General features: G+C 48.5%; 10 protein-coding genes and 1 non-coding gene across 14 annotated transcripts; 4 read left to right on the plus strand and 7 right to left on the minus strand.

The window, feature by feature from the left end:
- The first annotated feature begins 50 nt into the window (after positions 1 to 50).
- FOIG_02113 (uncharacterized protein) lies at positions 51 to 1,803 on the plus strand. Of its 2 annotated transcripts, XM_031199249.1 has the most exons (3): positions 51 to 403; positions 470 to 806; positions 861 to 1,803. In XM_031199249.1, the coding sequence occupies exons 1-2, from the start codon at positions 317 to 319 to the stop codon at positions 611 to 613; spliced, it is 231 nt and encodes a 76-aa protein (XP_031071286.1). In that variant the 5' UTR covers positions 51 to 316; the 3' UTR covers positions 614 to 806; positions 861 to 1,803. The 2 variants fall into 2 exon arrangements, with proteins under 2 accessions (XP_031071286.1, XP_031071285.1); XM_031199248.1 differs by having other exon boundaries at positions 470 to 1,803.
- FOIG_02114 lies at positions 1,226 to 1,316 on the plus strand. Its single transcript has one exon. It is a non-coding gene; the product is annotated as a tRNA-Pro (tRNA).
- Positions 1,804 to 1,925: 122 nt separating the features above from the next.
- Positions 1,926 to 2,678, minus strand: FOIG_02115 (uncharacterized protein; the record flags this gene model as incomplete). Its single annotated transcript, XM_031199250.1, has 2 exons — positions 1,926 to 2,333; positions 2,391 to 2,678. 2 exons carry the CDS (start codon positions 2,676 to 2,678, stop codon positions 1,926 to 1,928), a joined length of 696 nt encoding a protein of 231 aa, XP_031071287.1.
- A 72-nt stretch (positions 2,679 to 2,750) lies between these two features.
- Positions 2,751 to 5,140, minus strand: FOIG_02116 (type II pantothenate kinase). Its single transcript, XM_031199251.1, has 3 exons — positions 4,483 to 5,140; positions 4,138 to 4,417; positions 2,751 to 4,086 (listed from the first exon to the last, which is right to left on the minus strand). The coding sequence occupies exons 1-3, from the start codon at positions 4,798 to 4,800 to the stop codon at positions 3,293 to 3,295; spliced, it is 1,392 nt and encodes a 463-aa protein (XP_031071288.1). The 5' UTR covers positions 4,801 to 5,140; the 3' UTR covers positions 2,751 to 3,292.
- A 372-nt stretch (positions 5,141 to 5,512) lies between these two features.
- FOIG_02117 (uncharacterized protein) lies at positions 5,513 to 7,937 on the minus strand. The gene is made up of 3 exons (XM_031199252.1): positions 7,099 to 7,937; positions 6,603 to 7,038; positions 5,513 to 6,547 (listed from the first exon to the last, which is right to left on the minus strand). The coding sequence occupies exons 1-3, from the start codon at positions 7,291 to 7,293 to the stop codon at positions 5,829 to 5,831; spliced, it is 1,350 nt and encodes a 449-aa protein (XP_031071289.1). The 5' UTR covers positions 7,294 to 7,937; the 3' UTR covers positions 5,513 to 5,828.
- A 1,269-nt stretch (positions 7,938 to 9,206) lies between these two features.
- FOIG_02118 (uncharacterized protein) lies at positions 9,207 to 10,499 on the minus strand. Of its 2 annotated transcripts, XM_031199253.1 has the most exons (3): positions 10,320 to 10,499; positions 10,123 to 10,264; positions 9,207 to 10,067 (listed from the first exon to the last, which is right to left on the minus strand). In XM_031199253.1, the coding sequence occupies exons 1-3, from the start codon at positions 10,357 to 10,359 to the stop codon at positions 9,524 to 9,526; spliced, it is 726 nt and encodes a 241-aa protein (XP_031071290.1). In that variant the 5' UTR covers positions 10,360 to 10,499; the 3' UTR covers positions 9,207 to 9,523. The 2 variants fall into 2 exon arrangements, with proteins under 2 accessions (XP_031071290.1, XP_031071291.1); XM_031199254.1 differs by having other exon boundaries at positions 9,207 to 10,264.
- Positions 10,500 to 11,933: 1,434 nt separating this feature from the next.
- On the plus strand, positions 11,934 to 13,562 carry FOIG_02119 (oxidoreductase). Its single transcript, XM_031199255.1, has 3 exons — positions 11,934 to 12,342; positions 12,405 to 12,607; positions 12,660 to 13,562. Exons 1-3 carry the CDS (start codon positions 12,219 to 12,221, stop codon positions 12,834 to 12,836), a joined length of 504 nt encoding a protein of 167 aa, XP_031071292.1. The 5' UTR covers positions 11,934 to 12,218; the 3' UTR covers positions 12,837 to 13,562.
- FOIG_02120 (60S ribosomal protein L24) lies at positions 12,107 to 14,158 on the minus strand. Its single transcript, XM_031199256.1, has 3 exons — positions 13,975 to 14,158; positions 13,657 to 13,800; positions 12,107 to 13,560 (listed from the first exon to the last, which is right to left on the minus strand). Exons 1-3 carry the CDS (start codon positions 14,023 to 14,025, stop codon positions 13,273 to 13,275), a joined length of 483 nt encoding a protein of 160 aa, XP_031071293.1. The 5' UTR covers positions 14,026 to 14,158; the 3' UTR covers positions 12,107 to 13,272.
- Positions 14,159 to 14,275: 117 nt separating this feature from the next.
- On the plus strand, positions 14,276 to 16,293 carry FOIG_02121 (uncharacterized protein). Its single transcript, XM_031199257.1, has 3 exons — positions 14,276 to 14,540; positions 14,598 to 14,857; positions 14,902 to 16,293. Exons 1-3 carry the CDS (start codon positions 14,377 to 14,379, stop codon positions 15,717 to 15,719), a joined length of 1,242 nt encoding a protein of 413 aa, XP_031071294.1. The 5' UTR covers positions 14,276 to 14,376; the 3' UTR covers positions 15,720 to 16,293.
- FOIG_02122 (nascent polypeptide-associated complex subunit beta) lies at positions 16,018 to 16,688 on the minus strand (the record flags this gene model as incomplete). Its single annotated transcript, XM_031199258.1, has 3 exons — positions 16,018 to 16,250; positions 16,321 to 16,493; positions 16,627 to 16,688. The coding sequence occupies 3 exons, from the start codon at positions 16,686 to 16,688 to the stop codon at positions 16,018 to 16,020; spliced, it is 468 nt and encodes a 155-aa protein (XP_031071295.1).
- Positions 16,689 to 17,059: 371 nt separating this feature from the next.
- FOIG_02123 (uncharacterized protein) lies at positions 17,060 to 19,344 on the minus strand. 2 transcript variants are annotated; one of them, XM_031199259.1, is made up of 3 exons: positions 17,943 to 19,344; positions 17,705 to 17,889; positions 17,060 to 17,658 (listed from the first exon to the last, which is right to left on the minus strand). In XM_031199259.1, the coding sequence occupies exons 1-3, from the start codon at positions 18,122 to 18,124 to the stop codon at positions 17,528 to 17,530; spliced, it is 498 nt and encodes a 165-aa protein (XP_031071296.1). In that variant the 5' UTR covers positions 18,125 to 19,344; the 3' UTR covers positions 17,060 to 17,527. The 2 variants fall into 2 exon arrangements, with proteins under 2 accessions (XP_031071296.1, XP_031071297.1); XM_031199260.1 differs by lacking the exon at positions 17,060 to 17,658 and having other exon boundaries at positions 17,659 to 17,889.
- Positions 19,345 to 19,525: the final 181 nt, after the last annotated feature.

Raw genomic sequence — 19,525 nt, forward strand, 5'->3', positions numbered from 1 at the left:
GACATGGGCTGGCTGGGCTGGCTTGTGTTTGTTCCCCACAGACGGCGTGTTGCCGCTACGGAGAGCGAGGGGCATAACAGCATCCATTGCATCCATCGGGATGACGTTGCTCAGAATGACGTCGTCGATTCGTCACACATCACGATGCTGAATCAGTGTCGACTACGGCGGGGTTCACAACACGATGGAATATAAATAAACTTCTCTGCACTCAACAGAGTCTCGCCCTCTTCATCTTCAAGCATCAGCCACAGCTAACCTCCAAGACACCTCAAACACTTCAACACCACAAACAAACCACCACAAAGACATCACAATGCCTCGCAACGGAGACGGTTCTTCTGACAACGGCCCTTTCGAGGCTGTCGACCACAACATCGCCCACGGTGTTGGCAAGCCTGACGTAAGTTTGTTCCTCCAAATCATCACATCGTTGATTTTGTTTAGCTGACTAACCTCCTCACTTCAGTCTGACCGTGTCGACCGCGCTGACAAGACCGCTGACCTCCCCGAGGGCAAGGACGAGCATGGCCAGGGTCTCCAGGATGCTCCCGCCAGCGGAGGCCAGAGCCAGGGCATCAAGCAGGGCAAGGATGTCGGACAGGGCAACTAGAAGCACAGATCTTGACGTCTGGGAGGGAATGAGAGAACAGAGGATGAAAGATACCTAATGACTGCATGGGAAAGTGAGTCAACGGCGACCACAACGAAGTGAATATAAAGAAATGAACCACAACACATGTTTGCGAGTTCCATGCTATTGATGCTGTGATTGATGTGGGCGGATACGTGAACTCGCTGAGTCTGTAAGTCGTCCCCCGCGCTGGTGCTTCTGCAGATGCAAACTAAGTCTGGTCCAGGATGAAAGCTCATAACCAAGGGTCAGTGTGACCAATTGGTGCCGATGTGGACCTTGCAAGTTCATCTCGGGTGTAAACAAACTTGACAATTACACTTCAACAATTCCAATGGGTCGATCGTCCAAGTTTTTGTTACGCCAGCCAGGGCCATTCGGGATCATAGCAATGCTCTCGGCCAATTGAGTTTCGGGTGGAGGAACCGTACTCCCAGAAGAGTCTAACCCAACATTGATCTGCAAGACATCGAGATCGAAGAGATACCCGGCGGGGAAATTCATTTTCGACCACAAACACAAGATATATTCTACAACAGTAGACCAGCCTGCAACAATAACACATGAGTGGATCTTCAGGTCCTGTTCATCGGTCTGGTGGTCTAGTGGTATGATTCTCGCTTAGGGAAAACCCTACAGCATAGCTTGCGAGAGGTCCCGGGTTCAATCCCCGGCCAGACCCTTAACTTTTGGTGTTTTGTCCCTGGTGGATTTCGCTTTTGTGTCGCCATGTTCTTCTTTCTTCTTCGTTGTTGCTGCTGGTACGGTGGCCATCTTCTTTTCAATACAACAGGTCTTGAGAACTGGGCATAGTGGTCTAGGCTTTATGTTTAAGTCTCTGCTTATGCTTTAATATCAGTCAGCCTTGAACTATATCATACATAACCTCATATATCCCTTTTTTTTCAAGGCCGTCAATGCTCCAGGAGCAGGTTACATATTTGGGATACTTACCTATCTTATCTTGAATCTGTCGCGTGATAAATTACCTATAACTGGTGGTGAAGTTGACCGTTCCCGTTACGGATTAGAGTGGCTGCTCAGGGTGTGATTCGTTGAGCTTAAATCAGCCTTATTTCATAATTCCAGTGCAGGTGAACGATGCCATGTGTTAGACTACGGAAATGAAGGGATATATCAGATAATTACCAAAGAGAAGTTCTTGTGCGTTGACTACCATGGAGCTCAAACTCAGTCTACCTCTTATCCTCACGACACAAGTAACAACAGTCCATAATGGTTACCTCCTCGCGTCTTGATTCACGACCACCCCTCGTTGCTATCAGTCTCCTCAGTGGGATCGTCGCGTGAACGTGTCTCTCTTGTTTCTTTTGCCCGCATCCCCCTTGGTCTTCTCTTTCTTCTTGTCTTTGTGTACACCTTGTTTTTTGTCTTCTTTATTGTTGTTCCTGGTGCATCTCTTCGACATGCGGTGTGTTGAGGATGAGGTCTTGCTGTTGCCAACGAGTTCAGGCATGAGTCGTATCCAATCTTGAATTCTTCTCTGAGCATCATTATTGTACCGCTGCTCTTTGGCGCTATGGTAGATCATATCCTCAACTGACAAGACCTCTTGTTTGCCATACAAGACACCTGGTTCTCTCATATGACTGTGATAGGTGTTGGGTTGATAATGAGCGTAGAAAGGGCCTGGCAGTCCTTGACCTACCCCGCGGCTCTGTAAGTATGTGCCGTCAGGCTATATACACGATCAGTAAGTGATCTCAAGGTATCGACTACTCGACTGTCTACTTACAACATTGACATTATCCTGGGATTTGCAGAAATATCCAACCGGCTGCGTGTTGACCCTCGGAGCAGGCTGGCAATCACAGTCGCAGGTACAGCATGGACCGCCTGGATCACAACTCCAATCAGATAAGGATTTCAAACTTCTAGTCTCCCAACAGACATCAGGTCTGTTAAAAATATGGCAGGTTCTGAATGCTTGTTCCTGGTAGTTTTCGTAAAACTGGTTTTGTGCTGTGCCAATAAGATAAGGCATTTTGACCCAATCGTCGATGTCTGCAATTCCCTGGACCATGTTGAGATGGATGATCTCTTCAGTACAGTACAGCATGTAGCGGAAGAGATAGACGAAGAAAGGAAAGCTAACTTAATAAAAGCATATATAGAAGTGATTTAAATTTGGCATCATGCTCTAAGTACATATCCTCTATACTTCCAACACAATATTAAGCACAAGCACATATGCTGTACAACGATAAACATCTTTCTTAGATCAAAGAGCAGCTTGCCAAAAACCCCATTGGCATAGAATCGCATAAAGAGTACTACGACAGACTGCAAGAAACTTGCTGCGCTTGATGTGTAGCTACCCTTATGTGTTTCAATACAGCTTCCCGATCTCTAAACAAAGAAGCAAAATGCTTATCCGCCGCTGATACTCTCTGTAGAACAATGCCCCATGCCCTCAAGCGAAAGGAAAACGATAGCCAACCCGAATATGTACCAAACGCCTGAGATATTGCGCCATAAAATGCTGCCTGTGCAAGGTGATACAACCACATTTGCTTGTTGCTCGACAAGTCGACCTAACGCAACTTCAAGTCAACTTCCGATAGTTTTAAGCCTTTAAGTGTTTGCTGAATTAGAAATCCCTGACATGGTTTGACTTCCTGGTGCGCTCGTTGAAATTTATGATGTACTGGAGTTGGGTGCCCCTTCGCGGAGATTCCTCCGTAACTCAGCAATGTCATCCATGCCCTCAAGGCTTCCTTTGCGGCCCCAGTTCTTGGGCTTCCTTTTAAGGAATGCGCCAACTGCTCCCAGATAACCCTCATGACGGAGGAAATAAGCCTGCTTCTCCCCCTTACTCCAGAACTTGATGGCATAGCTTAGTGTGTTAATGGTCTGACGATGGCCTCTGATGAAGGAACCACCAAAATAAATATTGGACAGATTGTGAATTTGGGACTGCAGGTAGGCGATCTGGCCAATATTGTTTGAGATGGCATAAAGGAGAGAACGCGAAACGTCTGCGCTGTTGAAGGATGCGTCTTCCGGCGTGGTAGATCTGCCATCTTCGGCTGCTGATTCAGCCTCTCTCTTCATACGAAAAACTTTACCAAAGGACGAAGCGATTGTTGTGCTCTTGAGTCCTATCTTGCCATAGTCTGTTCCATAGATGTCGCCAACTAGCATATCGACGTTGGCGTTGTCACCGTGAGCGGCTTGTTCAAGCATCTCGTCAAAAGTCCGCGCGCCAGTGAGCAGAGACAAGAGACCCCAGAGAGTACCACCACCAAGCGATGTACCTCCGACTCGCTGATATGATCGTGGCCCAGTAACTTTCAGGAACGAGACACCTGAGCCGATATTTACAAGCAGATAAGGATATATATTATCCTGTGGCACGACGAAGTGCATGGGGTCTGTTTCGGAATAGGTAAAGACCTCACGGGGGATCTCGGTTATAAAAAAGTCGAGTCCTAGAAGAACTGTCAATTAAAACGTCCTTGATAGCGAGCAGAACCGCTCACCAATGATGAGACATTCCATCTCATCCTCTTGCGACACATCCACTTCGAGTGCGGCTCGAATTTTGTCATAATACTTGTATGCGCCACCACCAGTCGCCATTACACACAACTCTCCCGGTTGTGAGCCATTGACAAGTTGGTTATCACGCAGATGTCGCATGAACTCCACACAGTCATCAATGCGATCTGTTTCGAAGCTTTGAAAGTTCAGTCGGCCGCCGGGATCCGTAGAGTCAACTTCGCGCGAGAAGTAAACGAGCTTTATAAGCGATCCGCCAATCTGCAACGACACTCACCGCGTCAGCCATCGCTTCCCTTCTTGTGATTCAGAACGGATATACGTACGTCAATCGCAATATGGCTCACGATCGCAGTGTGGTATGGTAACCGGATGTCGCTCGTTTCGGGGTGCGTCGGGCTCACTCGGCCGTTATGTGATGTGGCACCGCCCGCGCTTGCGCCAGAGGCAGAGGCTGGCGTCGCCGTATCGGGGTCGACGATGAAAGCGCCTTTGACATTGATTCTGACACTGCCAGGGCGGATAATGGTGCTGTCTATTTCATCGGTCGACGTCATGGTACGGCGGCGCTTGTGGTCCAAAGGATGCGCCGGAGCTTGGAGTTCTTGCGCAATCGCATCTTCGTGTTCCGAAGCGGGAGTCATAGCGTGGTTATGTCTCTCGTGCCACGCTCGATGGACGTTCGAGAGGATAGAGGGGGTAAATAAGGTAGATAGTGGAGATGGTTCGAGTTGAACGGCCGGGGAGCAGATTGCCAATACCCGCGCAGAGTTATTGCATAGCCTGGTTTATGATGATATATACGGGGACGGCAACAGACTTGAACGTATATTCGAAATATGAAATGGGGAGAACAAGGAATGGGGGAGATGGGCAAGGAGGTCAGAGCTACCTTAACATATAATAAATCGCTATGGAGGGGCTCTAATAATCGGATGGGGAAACTTGAATATTACAATGGGGTCGACCCTTTATCGATAGTGGTCGTTCATCATTTTAGTCCTCCAAAAGCCGGTGGGCCGAGGCTCCGGATTGCCTGGGGAAAGCTCCCCAGAAAATACGGATACAGGGAGTCAAAATGTACGTATTCGCTCAACAAAGATACATGCGAAATTGGCTCCTTTCCTCCGATTCCTCGTCAATTGTACTCTGTTGAGAAGATCTACAATTGAAGGGCATCGCATTGGCCTCTTATGCGCATTCTTATTCGGAGGTTTTTTTTTTTTTCTGCTCACGGTGAGACGCAATGCAAGTGTTCTTACTCCCGCATCATAATGCACGAGTTTGACAGTCCCGATGGCCCGGCTATGGAGGGGTCATGACTTGATGCCGAGCTTGGCTACCTGAATTGCCGTCGGCTTTAATAAACGGAACGGAGCGGCATTCAAGGATACAGTCTTCAAGAGCGGTCGTTTTTCATCTCTTATCAACTATGGTGTCAATTATAAGCAATGTCGATACTGTTTTAGACAAAATTGCCCGCAGCAAAATGTACCCGAGAATCTCCTAGACACTCCCCTCAAACGCCCACATCCACAAACAAGTAGGGTATCCGCAGCTGAGATCATAGCAAAGGCCAATACAAGAAATTTAAAGGAGGCTGTTAAAATATTGCCATGGGGCAGTGTAGCCCTTTTGTCACGGCAGGAACAGAACGAAGCTCTCTGGGCGATCAAAAGAAATGGCCTCCGGGAACAGCAACAAAGATAGCTGTGACGATGCCGCCCAGGAGAACTGAAGCGAGTATTGCCTGGACAAAGATGGTGTCTTGAATCTGTCGCAGTGCTGGCTCCTGAATCCAGACCTCGCGGTCGAACACTTTGCGGACAACATTGCGCTTTTCGTACTTGACGACCCAGGGTTCATCCTCGTAGCTGTTTTGAGATCCGAACGAGTCAAAACTCTGCTTCTGCGCATCTTCCATGTTCTCGCTGTCCACAAACAGTTCCCACGGCCTGACATGGCGGTGATGCATCCCATGCAGAACAACACACATGCCCTTATAGGCCGCAACAAGTGTGCTTATGCCAAGAACAAGGGCTATGGCTGCCAATGCCCGGTATCCTCGGCCAGCGTTGCTCAGCGTGAGAATGAGCCCAACAACGATGCCTGCGGCAATCAGTCCAACGCCCAGCGATCGAGCGAAGAACACGCGGGCAGGGTTTCCATTGCAGATAGACCATCGGATGAAGTTGGGATGAGCTTGGTGCCGAAGGCTTGAATCAACAGTCTTGAAGACGCTTCGAAAAGCGCTAGGGTGAGTTGTCTTGGAGAGCGCTACAATGACCGCCTTCTGTTCAGAGGAGGATAGGTTCAGTTGCCGAGGTGCACCTTCCATTATATATGTTGAGATCACTCTGTTGATCTCTTCTCGAAATGGCTGGATCGTGACTGGTAAGGGGTCAGCGATTCAGAAGTCGTTCCAGGAGCGGGATAATTGACTTACAAGGCTGTTGCGCTCCAGCCATCTTGAAGGCGTCAGATGCTTGGCTCTGATGACTCATTGCATTGAGTGACTTCATTGTGCAAGAGGCTGTATAAATCGAGGAATCGTCCCCTTTGCTGCTTTGAGGGGGTGTTGCGAAGGGGTCAACAGCGCTCATGTTCCGGTCCTGGCTGCCGGCCTTCTTCTCAAAGTCGCTACCTTTAAAGATGGCCGCTGCCTCAGGCTCTTTTCGCATCTTATCTGATTGTTCCTTTCTAATCTTGATAACAGCTTCGTCCTGCATGGCCCTAGTCCACTCGGGAGCGAGCTTGACATCTGTTGTTGGATTCGCATTAAAGCGCTTTTCATAGTCCTGGAACCAGAGATAGAACTGGAGATTCTCGGCAGCATGCTCCACGTAGATAAGGTAGGTCATGAAATCACGGACAGTCATAGGCTTAATGTCCAGTTAGTAGGCTGATGAATGGTGAATTCAAGAAAAGTGCTCTTTACTAACCGGGCATGTGCCACCACCAATGATCCTGTCAAAAGACAGCGAGTCTGGTATTCCAGTGGAGGAACGAGAGGAGCTGGAATTATCCGTAGCATCGGATTTTTCCGCGTCGGACAGCGAGTCGCTGCTCGAAGTGTTGCGGAATGGTTGATGGCTTACATACTTTGGGCGCGTGTAAGAGAGCGAAAGAAGACCCATGCTGAATGAGATAATATGAGAACTAGTGTGAGATTCAATGATTGATGAGAAGGGGAAAAAAGGACTTGACGACTGCAAATGGCCTATAAGTCGCACAGGTCAACCAAAAGTGAGGGGATAGTGTGTGGTTTAAATAACTTCATGAGCGAGAATGACATCCCAGTGTAGAAGAAGCCTCTTGGTCGTCATGGATAGCCTGTGGCGGACTAAGAAGCAAACACAAGTGACAAATCGTCCAGGGGGTTGCCAGGAAATCGGGGCACCACGATACCCAAATACGTTAGATTTGTAGACAAGCCGTATCAACGTCGAAGTTCGCCTGCCAGTAAGAGCAGCCCAGAGCATCCTGTAAGAGGAAGCATAGCTGGGCGATCCTAGAAAGCCGTCGGCAACGAACTATGCGCCCATAAACTTAATCCTTTTATGGGATGGCCATGGCCTGCGATTTCGTGGCCTCCCCAGGAACACGGACGGTAAGCACCACAACCGCTGGGAATCAGGGAAGATCGTAGGCGGCTGAATGGGTTGCACAACGTCTTTGGCTTGTTCAGCTCGCCCACCTTTCGCACTGACCTTCAACTTATCGATTCACCATCACACCAACATGTTTGGCTGAAACGTGGTCGCCCACCTACATTGTAGGCATGATCGCAAGAGTCGCATAAACAGCTAATTAAAAAGGCTCATCCAGCTGAAGTTCTCTTCTTGGTAGGTAGTCGTGTAAGTAGATCGGATGAACTTCCGAAGCAAGGATGAGCCTGGCACTTGATTTTCGGTTAGTAGATCTTAGTGGGCGTCTGGACTTGATCCATGATCCAGAAGATCTTGCTGGCGGCGGAGGATCAGAACCAAAACGACATGGTCGACGGTCTGAAGTTACACCTAGGTTAGGTGTGGCTTCGCACAAATACTGGGCCTGAGCCCGCCCAGATTGCTGGGAGAAGAAGCGGATTGTTCTCGGCTTGTATCCTTCTCAGGTAAGGTAATTTAGGTAACCATGCCTTTGTCCGCCACAAAGGGCATAGAGTGAGCGGCAGGTATCCTTGCCGCCTCTCTGGTCACTGAAGTGAGGAATGTGTAGCTGAAGTCTCTTGCTTGCGGCTGGCGCTAGATTCACGATCGTCGGGCAACCCGTGAAAACGGTCCATGCCATTGACATCGACATCGAGGGCTGATTTTTGCTTTGGTGAAGCACATCTGAGCAGGAACAGCTTGAACAAGGTCAAGGGCTAGTCCTGAGCTAGCCAAAGCCAACGGAATTGGATAGCTTTAGTGGCCCACTTACGAGACGCGCGACGAAATTTGACAAGTCAATTCCCCAGTGGAAGATCGCTGCTAAATGACGGACAGATACCTGTGTAGTGTCCCGTCCCCTGCCCCTGCCCCTGGACCTTGTCGCCGAGTCTTCGGTAATCTGGGCAAACATAACCTAAACGAGCGTTTCTCCGAGACAGCAGCAATTGATTATTCAATGCATGCGAGGATAATGTCTTGGAATGTAATGAGGCATACTTCTTGTTGAAGACTCCGGCCTTTTTGCTCAATCGAAACTCGAGTCCATCAATCCCGTTTTTCAAAATCACGCCTCGTTTGAAGATGTCAAGTTTGCAACAAGCTAATCTTCCTAATTGACTACTGTGAATTCATCCCTTGCTGTAATAATGACGTACAGGAAACAGAGTGTTGATATAATGGAGGGTGCTTTGGGCCAACTGTGGCTGGCTCGCATTGAGGTGCGTGCATGGATTTATTGATACCGTGACCTTGCCAGCCATTGTCCTGGAAGTGATAGGTCATGCAATTGCTTTTCTCACTCATGACTCTATTCTTGAAGAAGAATCATATGCGGTACAGACTGCCTAGTCAGTCTCACATTGCTCGGGTGGCATTTGTCGTACCTTGTACGATACAACCCTGTTCGGTGCTATATTCACACCGGAAAGAAGCTGTTTGCAGCTCCAGCTGAACCATTCGACGTGTGTTGTTTAAATTATACGGTATGCGTGTTTCGCCCTAAGCTAACATCGTTGGAAAACACTTCCGTAACAATGGAGTCTCAAATGACTGGGATTCAAAGGTTGTGCCGGATACAATTTGCTCCTATTTCTTGTGGAGTACGTGAACAAGTCAGGATGCTTTCATCAGCATCCGTATCCCAGCCACTAAAATTTATCAACGAAAGAAAATTCAACAACTGATAAATGTAAAAATCATGGAACTGATTTCCGAGCTATCCATAGTATGCATCATGGGCCTTTGTCATCTCTTCAGATAGCCCTCCCTGCTGGGCATGTTCTCCCCTCAAGTGTTGTCGACCCTGCCAAAACCTCTCCCTATCCCCCAGTATTTCATTTGCCCATGCCTTTCCAGCTTCAGTTCGTAACTTCCGGGCAACTCCCATGAACTCGCCCAGATCTTTTTCTTTCTTACTCTCCCTTTCGTACTCCACTGCTTGTAAAAGGAGCTCGATTTTGTCAATGTCCTGGGCAAACTGAGCCTCCGGAGTTTCACCAGCTTCGAATTCATGCCAAAGCTTTTCAATCTCGGCAGTGTATGGTCCAGACCATCGATTAGAAATGTACGCGATGGTTGAGGCCTCTCTTCTACCCTTTTCAGTCCTGGAGACGCCACTGAAAGGGGTAATATCGCCCACGACAGATTCCGCAATGTCGTGAACAAGGCACATCTTCATGCACTTGGCTTGGTCAAGTTCCTGGGGTGCAAACATTGCTACCATGCCCATTCGATAAGAATGATCTGCAACCGACTCGGGACTGTTAACTTGTGAGCCCATCGGTAAACGATACTCAGAAATAGCGTGCAACCTACTTGATTCCGTGTCTCTTCCAGCCTTCGCGCTTTGTTGTCTTGAGGGCGCCAAGAAGATGGAAAAAGGAGATAGGGGAATCTGATATATTAACTAGGTCATTGTGACTCAAGGCTTTCTCGACCGTCCATGATTCGCCGTTCTCTGAACATTGGTCGTCAGTACCACTTCGTAAGGTACTTGGGAAAGATATATATACCTGAGCCGGCAATTGGCTTCTCTAAACTTTCTCTAGACATTTGGTTGGTGTTTGATGATATTCAGGGCTTGTTTCTAGCAGGATGAATTCAAATATCGACGTTGTTGGTTCCCCCGCTCCGGGATGCTTCGGTCCGTGTGCCAATCAATGTTGAAACCTGGCAAGCATCTTACCATGTCGTTGGCTGGCAATTGACCAGCAGACAGGGTATACTTTTCATTCATTGGGCATCTATGAATGGCAAAAGCAAGTGATCTAACAATGGCAGATTTCCATGACTGATGCAACTCAGAGCAGATATTCCGTCACTATTGCACATATTATTCAGTAGTTTATGCCAGTCAACGCATTATCCCTCAAGCTCACCATGCGATCCGGCAATATTCTACGTAACCACAGGAGGAGGAAAGCAAAGTAGAATGGGATTGATTACTTTCATAAGTTACCCATTTGACTCAGAGGATAAAAGGTAACAAAAACAAGTGCTCAGGCCCAGGGTGATAGGTAAAACCAACACCTGAGATAGGTTTACAAGCCCGCTTACAACCGTTATGGCAGCCGTTCGGAATGTTTTGAGTATTGAACTTAATAACAATGTCCAATTAGCAGTTTGTCGACGAAGGAGTCAAGAATCTGCGTCTTGATATATTTCAGGGTGGTTCAATTCATCGACTGTCGTGGTTCTGTTCTGGAAATGGTCCAGCGGCTGCTGCCAATTCAATGACCCTTTTCCATCAGCAAAAACAGCAGTACTCATGTGATACTGGCTTGATATAACAGTTTGACTGGAAGTTAATTGCTCCCATTCCCAGATATTATGCTACGTGTGGCTCTGCGCCTCCCCATTGACTTGTATGGGCTGAGATGCTTGATGTAGTTGAGTAAATTATACATAGTGATTCATTGAATATTCTTAGAAAACTCTATACATGGCTCACACCAGACAAGACTGGCGATTTCGCCATCAAAGAAGTCAACTGATGTCGTGGCTACGAGTTTGACGATCTCGCACATAGCTATACTTTAATGACACAGGTATACATCCACGGATATGAACCTTAACCACACCGGGGACTCTCATGGTTTGACAGTTGGGTGACTTTATTTGTGACACAAAAGCAACTGTTCCGCAACACAAAGGGAAGCACACGCATTGACTTGTTAGTCTGGTTGTCATCAGTAATCATAGTATCGTTTAAACTCATCACTGCTGTGTGACCGTTTGGAATCATAATATGCAACCACCTGAACTTCCTGTAAATCATCGTGTTCCCTGAGGTTAATAATCTTATCAGATTCTGAATTGGATGACAAATGTTGCGCCGACTGGCATCTCGCTTGCCGAAGCTGGCGCCGAGCCTCATTTGGACATCATCGTGAAAGTGGACATCTGGAGGATGCGTCATAGTTAGAGAACTAAACATGTGATGAGGATCTCATCTTATTAATAGAGCACCGACTTTTTTTCTAACATGATTCCAAATGGACCCTAGGAAAAAACTGGTCTCTATCATCAAGGTGCTGCGTATCTCAATACCATTGCGGCTTGAGTGGCCGATAGCGGTTCCACCGTGGCCGTGTCGAACGCGCCGACCGCTTTCCGAGGATCCCCACAGGTCTTCACTGACCTCATCAGGACCCTCTTCACGCCAATGCCGTTTGATTCTCCGATTGACCTCCGAAAGACTGAGAAGCGGCGGGGTACCTAGCGAGTCGTAGGCTGCCTAAGGGAAAGAGCGGCACTGTCTACATGCGGAAGGCAAGGACGATATAACTTCTACAGATTCCCTCGAAATTGGGCGTGATTCAGTCTCTCTTCCTCATACTTCGATACACGTCTTCTTCTGCTCTTGCCCAACTTACACTTACACACACAAAAACTTCTTAGCTAAAGCCAAAATGTCTGAGCTTAAGGCCGGTGATAGCTTCCCGGAGGGTGTCTGGTTCAGCTACATCCCCCCCTCGCCTGAAACCTCTGAGTTCACTACTTGTGGTACACCTGTCCCTTTCAACGCCAGCCAAGGTATGTGATCTCACATTCATGTCTCGTCTAGAATTCGAGCATGCTGACGTCGCTCAATACAGAATTCAAGAACAAGAAGGTCGTTCTTGTCTCTATCCCAGGTGCTTTCACACCTACTTGCTCCGGCTCTCACATTCCTTCCTACTTGGAACACGTCGACAAGATCAAGGCCAAGGGCGTTGATCAGGTCATTGTCATTGCTGTCAATGACCCCTTTGTCATGAGCGGCTGGGCCAAGGCCAACGGTATTACCGACGACAAGATCGTGAGTTTCTCTTTAATTCAACAAGCCAGCATCACAATATTAACTTGACCAGCTCTTCATGTCCGACAAGGATGCTAAGTTCTCCCAAACCATCGGCTGGAATATCGGTGAGCGAACTGGACGCTTTGCGATTATTGTCGACCAAGGCAAGGTCGTGTACGCTGCAAGGGATGAGGAGCCTGGGAGCATCGAGAAGTCCGGTGCCCTGGGTGTACTGGCCCAGCTGTAATTGAAGTTGCATTGCAATCCACCAAAGGAATAGAATATAGACATGAAACATGAAGGATGATGATAGATCGACGCGCGTTCACTTCGAAGCATCCGAAAATGACCTTGGTCTGAAACGTTTTTTTCTTTCTTTTTCTTTGCGAAGCCTGTTCTCGTATCATAAGGCATTTTGTCGTTAAATCTACCAAAACATGTTGCTAGTACCCTGATCGACGCCATGACTTATTTACCTAGCCACCATACGATTGGACAGCCCGTGTTCATCACGGCACAAAAAAGATGCGGTTTTTGTTTGACCATTTTGCATTGCTCAGCTATCAATGCACCCTATTGGCAATCCATGCACCCGAGATTGTAGAAGAACCGGCCGGACAAAGACACAAGAACCACGGACTCCACTCTCCCATTTTCATCCTCCCTCAAAGTCCATTCCTAACTTAACGGGTCTTGGCCTGAACCTTGGGGGCAGAGCCCTTGGCACCCTGCTTGCTGACTTGTCGGACAGCCTGGCCCTTGGAGGCCTGGGCAGCGAGCTTAGCCTTCTCGGACTTCTTGGCAGCAGCGTCGGCCTGCTTCTTCTCCTTGCTCTCCTTGATGGCCTGGGCTCGGGCAGCGGAACGGGCCTCGGGTCGGATGTTGCGCTTCTCCTTGATCACGTCGAGAGAAGCACCAACGATGCCTCGCTGGGACTTCACGGTGCGGCGGGTTCGCTTCTTGGCAACCTCCTGTAGAATATGTCAGCTCCGTTGAATAGTGACAATCGACAACACACCAGCAGTGATTGCTGCTGTGAATGCTGCTCAAGTTTGGTAGATTCATACCTCAGAGATACCCTTGCGGTGCTGTCGGCGGTAGAGGACGGTCCATGCGATACGGCGGGGGTTCTTCCTTTGCAGGAAGAGAGACTCCGACTTGCCGTTCTGGAATCGGAAGATCTTGCTGTCGCCACGGACGTAGAGCTTACCCTGTGAAGCGATACCCGTTAGCCTTTTGATGTCCTGATTTAAATCACACCGAGTGCTCGTCCTGCGATCCGTCATCGCCATCATCCCCCTCCAGCGACCAGGGAGTTTCGCATTTCGATAATCGACCGGATCGCATCAACGAGACGGATGGGGATAACGGCTAAAAGAGCGTACCTTGCCAGGGTAGATTCTCGCGCCGGAGAAGGTGTCCTCGTAGGTTCGCATCTTGCCGCTGGTTGTGCGTTGAAGGCGACAAGGTGTTGTGTAGTTGACCGTGGATTGGCAATGGCAAATCGAAAGTTGAGGGTCGTGACTGCAGTCAATTTCTCGAATTGTGTGCAAACTGACTAATCTAGGGTTAGTTTGGTTGGTGGCGAAAAGCCATCACGTGCAGGTGCGCACCCACCCTGACGGGACCGGAGAATCATTGGTCACTTATGTAGGCACCTTAGGTTCCCTATAATGAGCCTCGCGACTTACACCAGCATTATACTGAGACACGATAAAAAGTCTTAAGTCTTCAGTCTTGGCCCGTGGTTTTTGTATCAGCCTTTTGGATAGACTGGATATGGCTAGATGACGTCCCAGGCGGATCTGGTGGCACAAGCAGTATTGCAACAATTCTACAAATTACCTTCGAAGCGAAAACCTGCTGTTCGTGACAATGGCGTTCATGAATGGGTTCCGCTGAGTGGCATCGTTGCTGAGAAAGATGGCATTCTAACATGTCTAGCCCTGGCGTAAGCGCATTCGATTCCCGTTTCCTTGTCTGCGTATCCTAAAACTTTTCATCGTAGAACTGGCATGAAATGCCTACCGGCGTCAAAAATATCACAATCCAATGGCGTGGGCATCCATGACTGGCATGCGGAGGTCCTGGCTATGCGAACCTTTAACCGTTTCTTGCTTGATGAATGCGAGAATATCCTCGAGAAAGATGACGAGTCGAGTATCATTCAGAGGAAGATGAGCACTTCAAATCTTAATGGCACCCCTTTGCAGTTATTCGAAATCAAAGATGGCGTCAAGCTGCACATGTATTGCTCAGAAGCACCATGTAAGTAATTTCAAACGAAAACACTACCTTTACTGAACAAGCAGGCGGTGATGCTAGTATGGAGCTCACAATGGCTTCCCAGGAAGATGATTCAGCATGGGAAACCCCAACTCCTGCAGATGCAAAGCCTGGAGGTGATGCACAAATCTCTTTACTAGGAAGGGCTTGCTTCTCTAGGACTGGAATTGTTCGACGAAAACCTGCTCGAGGAGATGCGCCTCCAACACTATCCAAGTCTTGCTCTGACAAACTTGCGTTGAAACAATGCGCTTCACTTCTCTCAGCCATCACATCAATATTCATCGATCCTACCAACGCATACATTAGTAGCATCATCTTGCCAAGATCCCAATACTCTGATCTTGCATGTCGACGTGCCTTTTCAGCAGAAGGCAGGATGAACCTCATGGCTGGTAAAAAGTGGCTAGGAGGCTATTCATTCAGGGAGTTCTCAGTTGCGACGACCGGCCTGGAATTCGAGTTTTCGAAATGGTCTGTACAGACGAGAGCTGACAAGATTTCGGCGAGCAACCTAGCAGCAACATGGTCACGATCGGGTTTCGAAGAGAACATCATTGGGGGAGTTATTCAAGGCCGGAAGGCTTTCAAGACAGACGGAGCAAGTCAAGTTTCCAAGCGTTGTATGTGGAAGGCAGCAAACGATCTTGCTAGTAGAATAGGTGGCGCTTCCTCTTCCACAGCAATTTGTCCTGGTGGTGAGACGTATCGCCACTTGAAACAAGGACAGTTGATGGCTCACCGACGGCAAGTTAAGGACGAGGCCCGTGAGATGGCACTGTCAGGGTGGATCAGAAATGACGGAGGGTCAGATTTCCAACTAGAAAAACGTAGCAATCATTGACATCATTAGAGATTGGTATTTCTCCCGATGTAAGTCGTATTTTGTTTGTTCGTACAGATCAATCAACCTCAGCCAGCATAAGGTCGCCATTCCACCATGACATTCCCAAGCTGTGACCTTTTGCGTACCCATACCTACTCCTCTGCTACTCAACATAGAGAGCGGGGGAGTGACTGTTACGACTGCCCAATACCAGGGGGAAACATAAAACCCGCCTCGTAGGAGAAACTAGCCAGCATCTTGGCCGAACAGACCTACGATTTCACTACCCCTTCGCCCTTGACCGTGTAGAGGAACTTTACTCGACCTTGGGCTCGTTCTCGAAGTTCTCGCCCTCGACCAAGTCGGGGATCTCGTCATCGTCCTCACCCTTCTCCTTCTGGAGGTTCTGGTAGCTCTCGGCGAGCTTGCGCAGAGAAGCAAGGGAGTCGGGGCCGAGCTGGTTAAGGATACCGGGGACAAGCTCGGTGAGCTCCTTGTCCTCACCGTTACCATAGATGGCAAAGGTGTTGGAAGGAACAGCAGCGTGAACTGTTGGAGTGGAAAGAGAATGTCAATATATACCAAACCCCACGAACCATGCCAGAATAGGATGACTAACCCTTGGGAGCAGCGAAGTGAATGACGTTTCCGTCCTGCTTGAACATGTTGACCTCCTCGATGGCCTGGATGGGCTGAGTGTTCAGCTTCTTAAGGGCGAGCTGAAGCTTCTTGTCGTCAGCGCCGGAGCGGGCGGGCGCACGCTTGACCTTTCGTCGGGGGGTACCCTTTCCACTGAGTCGTTCCGTTAGCAGCGACAACTAATGGTGACGACCTAAAAGCATCGTAATGCGTAAACGTACCCTAAATGACAGATCAGTTTACTGCTCTCATCTCGAATTTGATTGTGAAAGTGCGCAAAAGTCACGTACCAGTTCGGGCGCTCAGGCCGAGCTTCTTGAGGCGTTCTTGGACTTCGGCGGACGACATGATGGGCGAAATTCGATTGCGGGGGATCGGGGGACTCGATCGAAACTGGGACAAAATTCGTCAGTCGGGGCGGTTTCGGACGGGATAAATCGATTGTTGGAAGAAATGTTGCTCGGAAATTCGTGCATGCGTGGGTTCAGCAACGTACCAGTAAGTTAGGCTTGGGTAATTAGCTGTTTGTCGCCGTCGGCTTCGAATCGGTGGTGATAAGTCAAAGTAGATTTTGTGCGTGTCAAGAGTTTTCGCCTGTGGAACTACCATTTCGCCGAGGGAGAGGAGGGGCTCTGGTGGTGCTCCGCCCTTCACTGGCCTGGCACCACATTCATCGCCCGTGACGTTGTAGCCGCCTCCAGCCAGGCTCGTGGGGTAACCCAAGAAGATCGTCCACACATAGAAGCCATGACATTTGGTGTCGAGCTCTTGAGATGCTCTATGTAGGTAGTTCCTGGAATGGATTGTCTGTGACGACCGCATGTACTGTTCAATGGCACCTAAACAAGGGCTCTGTCGGGTAAAGTTACTACTACCTACTCGGTGTGATCACATTCATTTAGTCGTTCCTCAATTGTTTCAAGAAAATTGATGATTCGGATAACCACTCGATTGGAGATATCGATGGTCGTGCCAGGGCAGTTTAGGCAATGAAAGATGATCTCATCTTGGTTTTCGAATGAAAGCAGTTGAATGTTGATTCCAAGAACTCCAAAGAATTTACTCACCCCTGCAACTAGGTACCAAGTTTCCTATGTGATTCAGCTGTTATACATGAGCCGTCCTTCATCACACCATATGATCTTACAAGCATAAAAGGCATTCAGTTTAGGTTCCCATCAACGGCTCTATTTTGCGTCAAGGCCTGCCTCTCTCCTCATCTCTTCTCGTCGAGTATCTGCATCCTTCTGAGACGCTTTCGCGGCAGCGGCGGCGGCCTTGCGCTTTCGCTCCTCTTCCTCTTTCACAACAATCCAGACTAGCTCAGGTTAGCAATTGATATTTCGAAGACGAGACAAACACACTTGGTTTATCCGACTTGGAGTATTCCTTCAGTCGAGTCACAAAGTCGTCAAACTCTTGTTGTCGCTCCTCACGGTTCTCCAAACTCTTCTTCCGCAATTCGGGGTTGTATCTCGATCGAAGCTCTTCCTCAGTAGGAGTTAACCACATTGTAAAGGCTGGTCCGCCGACTGCGACAACAGCGCCACTGCAATATATGAGCTTGGTCTTTAACAGACTCTGATAATGGCAAAGACTTACCCCATCAGGACCTTGGTCCAGAACCACCATCTTGAAGATGGTTGTTTGGCAGCCATTATAAAAAGGGGGAAGAACAAGAGTACAGAGTTTGAAGTCGTGGAATGCACAAGAAGAAATTGGAGTTGAATCTGAATTGGTATCAATTCTTCCAATGATGATTTGCACGATTCTGCATCCGTCATTGATTTGGCAGTATGCCCTCATTGGTAGTAGGTCCAATCGGGAAGGCGGTCACGGAGCTGAGCGTGACCCGAACCCGAACATGTTCCTTTTCGTACCTAGGTAGGTCACGAACATGTAGCACCGTTTCTAACATTGGCAAGAGGTTAGTACTCTCTAATTAGGGGCTACAACCATTACTCTTTGAGATATCTCTAACTATGTAGTATTTTGGAAGCCAAAATATGCAAACTGCAACCCACATGCAGATCGTCGGTTGTGAATAGAGCAAATAGCCCGTCATAGGGTAGCCATGTTAAAGCAAAAGTTGCTAGGCCGACCACCTACACGGTTCAAGAGCCAAGACAATGTTCCAGCTTCCCACAGCGTGGAATTCTCCTTTCGTGTTCAACAAGGAGCTGAGAGGTGGCGATACCCGTCTTCCCAAAAAAGACGCTTCGTGGCTCCTGACTGGTTGACACCTGAAGTCAGCTCGGACACTTCCTTGACGAATGGCGTATCAGGAATCGAACTCGTAGATAAATGAATCTCCGGCTTCGTCGGATCTACAGGTTCGCTCCAACACATTTGTCTCACGTCCTTGCACTTGACTGTATCCATTTTAACAACGTTCTCATCGCATAGCCTACGGCTTCTTGACGTCAATACACACATCAGAGGGCTAAGCGAGAGCATGGAGACAAGTACCACAACGTTTCCCTCCAACCTAGCGCCGATTAACCGCCACAAGTCCTGTCAAATTCGGGAGCGCCATGAAAACCGTTCGTTGATAGGAAACCATAGCTCTTGGCCAGATCCACAGATGATGTTATGCGAGCCACCGTGCTTAGGGCTATCAGGGGTGTAAGAGAAGTAGATACGGCATTTACATAGAGAGAGGGCCAAACCAAGAGAGCCCTCTGTTTTATTGATTTGTTTCGACTTTTGAGGCCAGTCTTTTCAGCTAAGAGCCTGTTGTGAAAGCTTATTCGAGGAATGAGTGATTGATCAAATCCTTGCGGGAGCAAACAACGCCAGCGTAGCATGACGACGAGCATTGTGATACAAAACAAAGCTTTGTGTGAAGCAAGCAATAATACCCAAACCCTGTTGGATAAGTCGTCGCCTGAAGACGGAAGCCGGGCCAGTAAAACCGATTAACGTCGCCGTTAATTAGCAGGGGTTGGATTGAGCCACAATCAGTTATGCAGCCTGTTGTCGATTGTAAGCCAAGCCGGCAGCGGCGAAGCGCCATGTCTTTCGATTATTCAAATCATTGGAATAGGTAGCCTAGTGGGAAACCCCCGTGAAAGAAGCACCGCGGCTTAGGTTTGCCCATTATTGACTGTGCGGGTATTGACTCGTAAAGAGTCGTTGTCAGTTCGCGACGGCATTCCTCCATTCCATTTAGCGCTTTGCTTCTA

The sequence above is a fragment of the Fusarium odoratissimum genome (assembly GCF_000260195.1).
Source record: "Fusarium odoratissimum NRRL 54006 unplaced genomic scaffold supercont1.2, whole genome shotgun sequence".
Lineage (NCBI taxonomy): Eukaryota > Fungi > Ascomycota > Sordariomycetes > Hypocreales > Nectriaceae > Fusarium > Fusarium odoratissimum.

Excerpts from the sequence above, each read along its gene's own strand:
- FOIG_02123 (XM_031199259.1), bottom strand. The coding sequence starts at position 18,124 with ATGACGGATGCAGAATCGTGCAAATCATCATTGGAAGAATTGATACCA. Across the intron at positions 17,890-17,942 it reads TGGACCAAGGTCCTGATGGG|TGGCGCTGTTGTCGCAGTCG; the intron begins GTAAGTCTTTGC and ends CATATATTGCAG. Across the intron at positions 17,659-17,704 it reads CTCCAAGTCGGATAAACCAA|TCTGGATTGTTGTGAAAGAG; the intron begins GTGTGTTTGTCT and ends AACCTGAGCTAG.
- FOIG_02117 (XM_031199252.1), bottom strand. The coding sequence starts at position 7,293 with ATGGGTCTTCTTTCGCTCTCTTACACGCGCCCAAAGTATGTAAGCCAT. Across the intron at positions 7,039-7,098 it reads TTGGTGGTGGCACATGCCCG|CCTATGACTGTCCGTGATTT; the intron begins GTTAGTAAAGAG and ends CTGGACATTAAG. Across the intron at positions 6,548-6,602 it reads GGCTGGAGCGCAACAGCCTT|TCACGATCCAGCCATTTCGA; the intron begins GTAAGTCAATTA and ends ACCCCTTACCAG.
- FOIG_02116 (XM_031199251.1), bottom strand. The coding sequence starts at position 4,800 with ATGACTCCCGCTTCGGAACACGAAGATGCGATTGCGCAAGAACTCCAA. Across the intron at positions 4,418-4,482 it reads TGAGCCATATTGCGATTGAC|ATTGGCGGATCGCTTATAAA; the intron begins GTACGTATATCC and ends GTGTCGTTGCAG. Across the intron at positions 4,087-4,137 it reads GATGGAATGTCTCATCATTG|GACTCGACTTTTTTATAACC; the intron begins GTGAGCGGTTCT and ends CAGTTCTTCTAG.
- FOIG_02121 (XM_031199257.1), top strand. The coding sequence starts at position 14,377 with ATGACGTCCCAGGCGGATCTGGTGGCACAAGCAGTATTGCAACAATTC. Across the intron at positions 14,541-14,597 it reads CTAACATGTCTAGCCCTGGC|AACTGGCATGAAATGCCTAC; the intron begins GTAAGCGCATTC and ends TTTTCATCGTAG. Across the intron at positions 14,858-14,901 it reads GTATTGCTCAGAAGCACCAT|GCGGTGATGCTAGTATGGAG; the intron begins GTAAGTAATTTC and ends CTGAACAAGCAG.
- FOIG_02118 (XM_031199253.1), bottom strand. The coding sequence starts at position 10,359 with ATGTCTAGAGAAAGTTTAGAGAAGCCAATTGCCGGCTCAG. Across the intron at positions 10,265-10,319 it reads GAAGCCAATTGCCGGCTCAG|AGAACGGCGAATCATGGACG; the intron begins GTATATATATCT and ends ACCAATGTTCAG. Across the intron at positions 10,068-10,122 it reads TGGAAGAGACACGGAATCAA|TCCCGAGTCGGTTGCAGATC; the intron begins GTAGGTTGCACG and ends ACAAGTTAACAG.
- FOIG_02113 (XM_031199248.1), top strand. The coding sequence starts at position 317 with ATGCCTCGCAACGGAGACGGTTCTTCTGACAACGGCCCTTTCGAGGCT. Across the intron at positions 404-469 it reads ACGGTGTTGGCAAGCCTGAC|TCTGACCGTGTCGACCGCGC; the intron begins GTAAGTTTGTTC and ends TCCTCACTTCAG.
- FOIG_02119 (XM_031199255.1), top strand. The coding sequence starts at position 12,219 with ATGTCTGAGCTTAAGGCCGGTGATAGCTTCCCGGAGGGTGTCTGGTTC. Across the intron at positions 12,343-12,404 it reads CCCTTTCAACGCCAGCCAAG|AATTCAAGAACAAGAAGGTC; the intron begins GTATGTGATCTC and ends CGCTCAATACAG. Across the intron at positions 12,608-12,659 it reads GTATTACCGACGACAAGATC|CTCTTCATGTCCGACAAGGA; the intron begins GTGAGTTTCTCT and ends TAACTTGACCAG.
- FOIG_02120 (XM_031199256.1), bottom strand. The coding sequence starts at position 14,025 with ATGCGAACCTACGAGGACACCTTCTCCGGCGCGAGAATCTACCCTGGC. Across the intron at positions 13,801-13,974 it reads CGAGAATCTACCCTGGCAAG|GGTAAGCTCTACGTCCGTGG; the intron begins GTACGCTCTTTT and ends ATCGCTTCACAG. Across the intron at positions 13,561-13,656 it reads ACCGCAAGGGTATCTCTGAG|GAGGTTGCCAAGAAGCGAAC; the intron begins GTATGAATCTAC and ends CATATTCTACAG.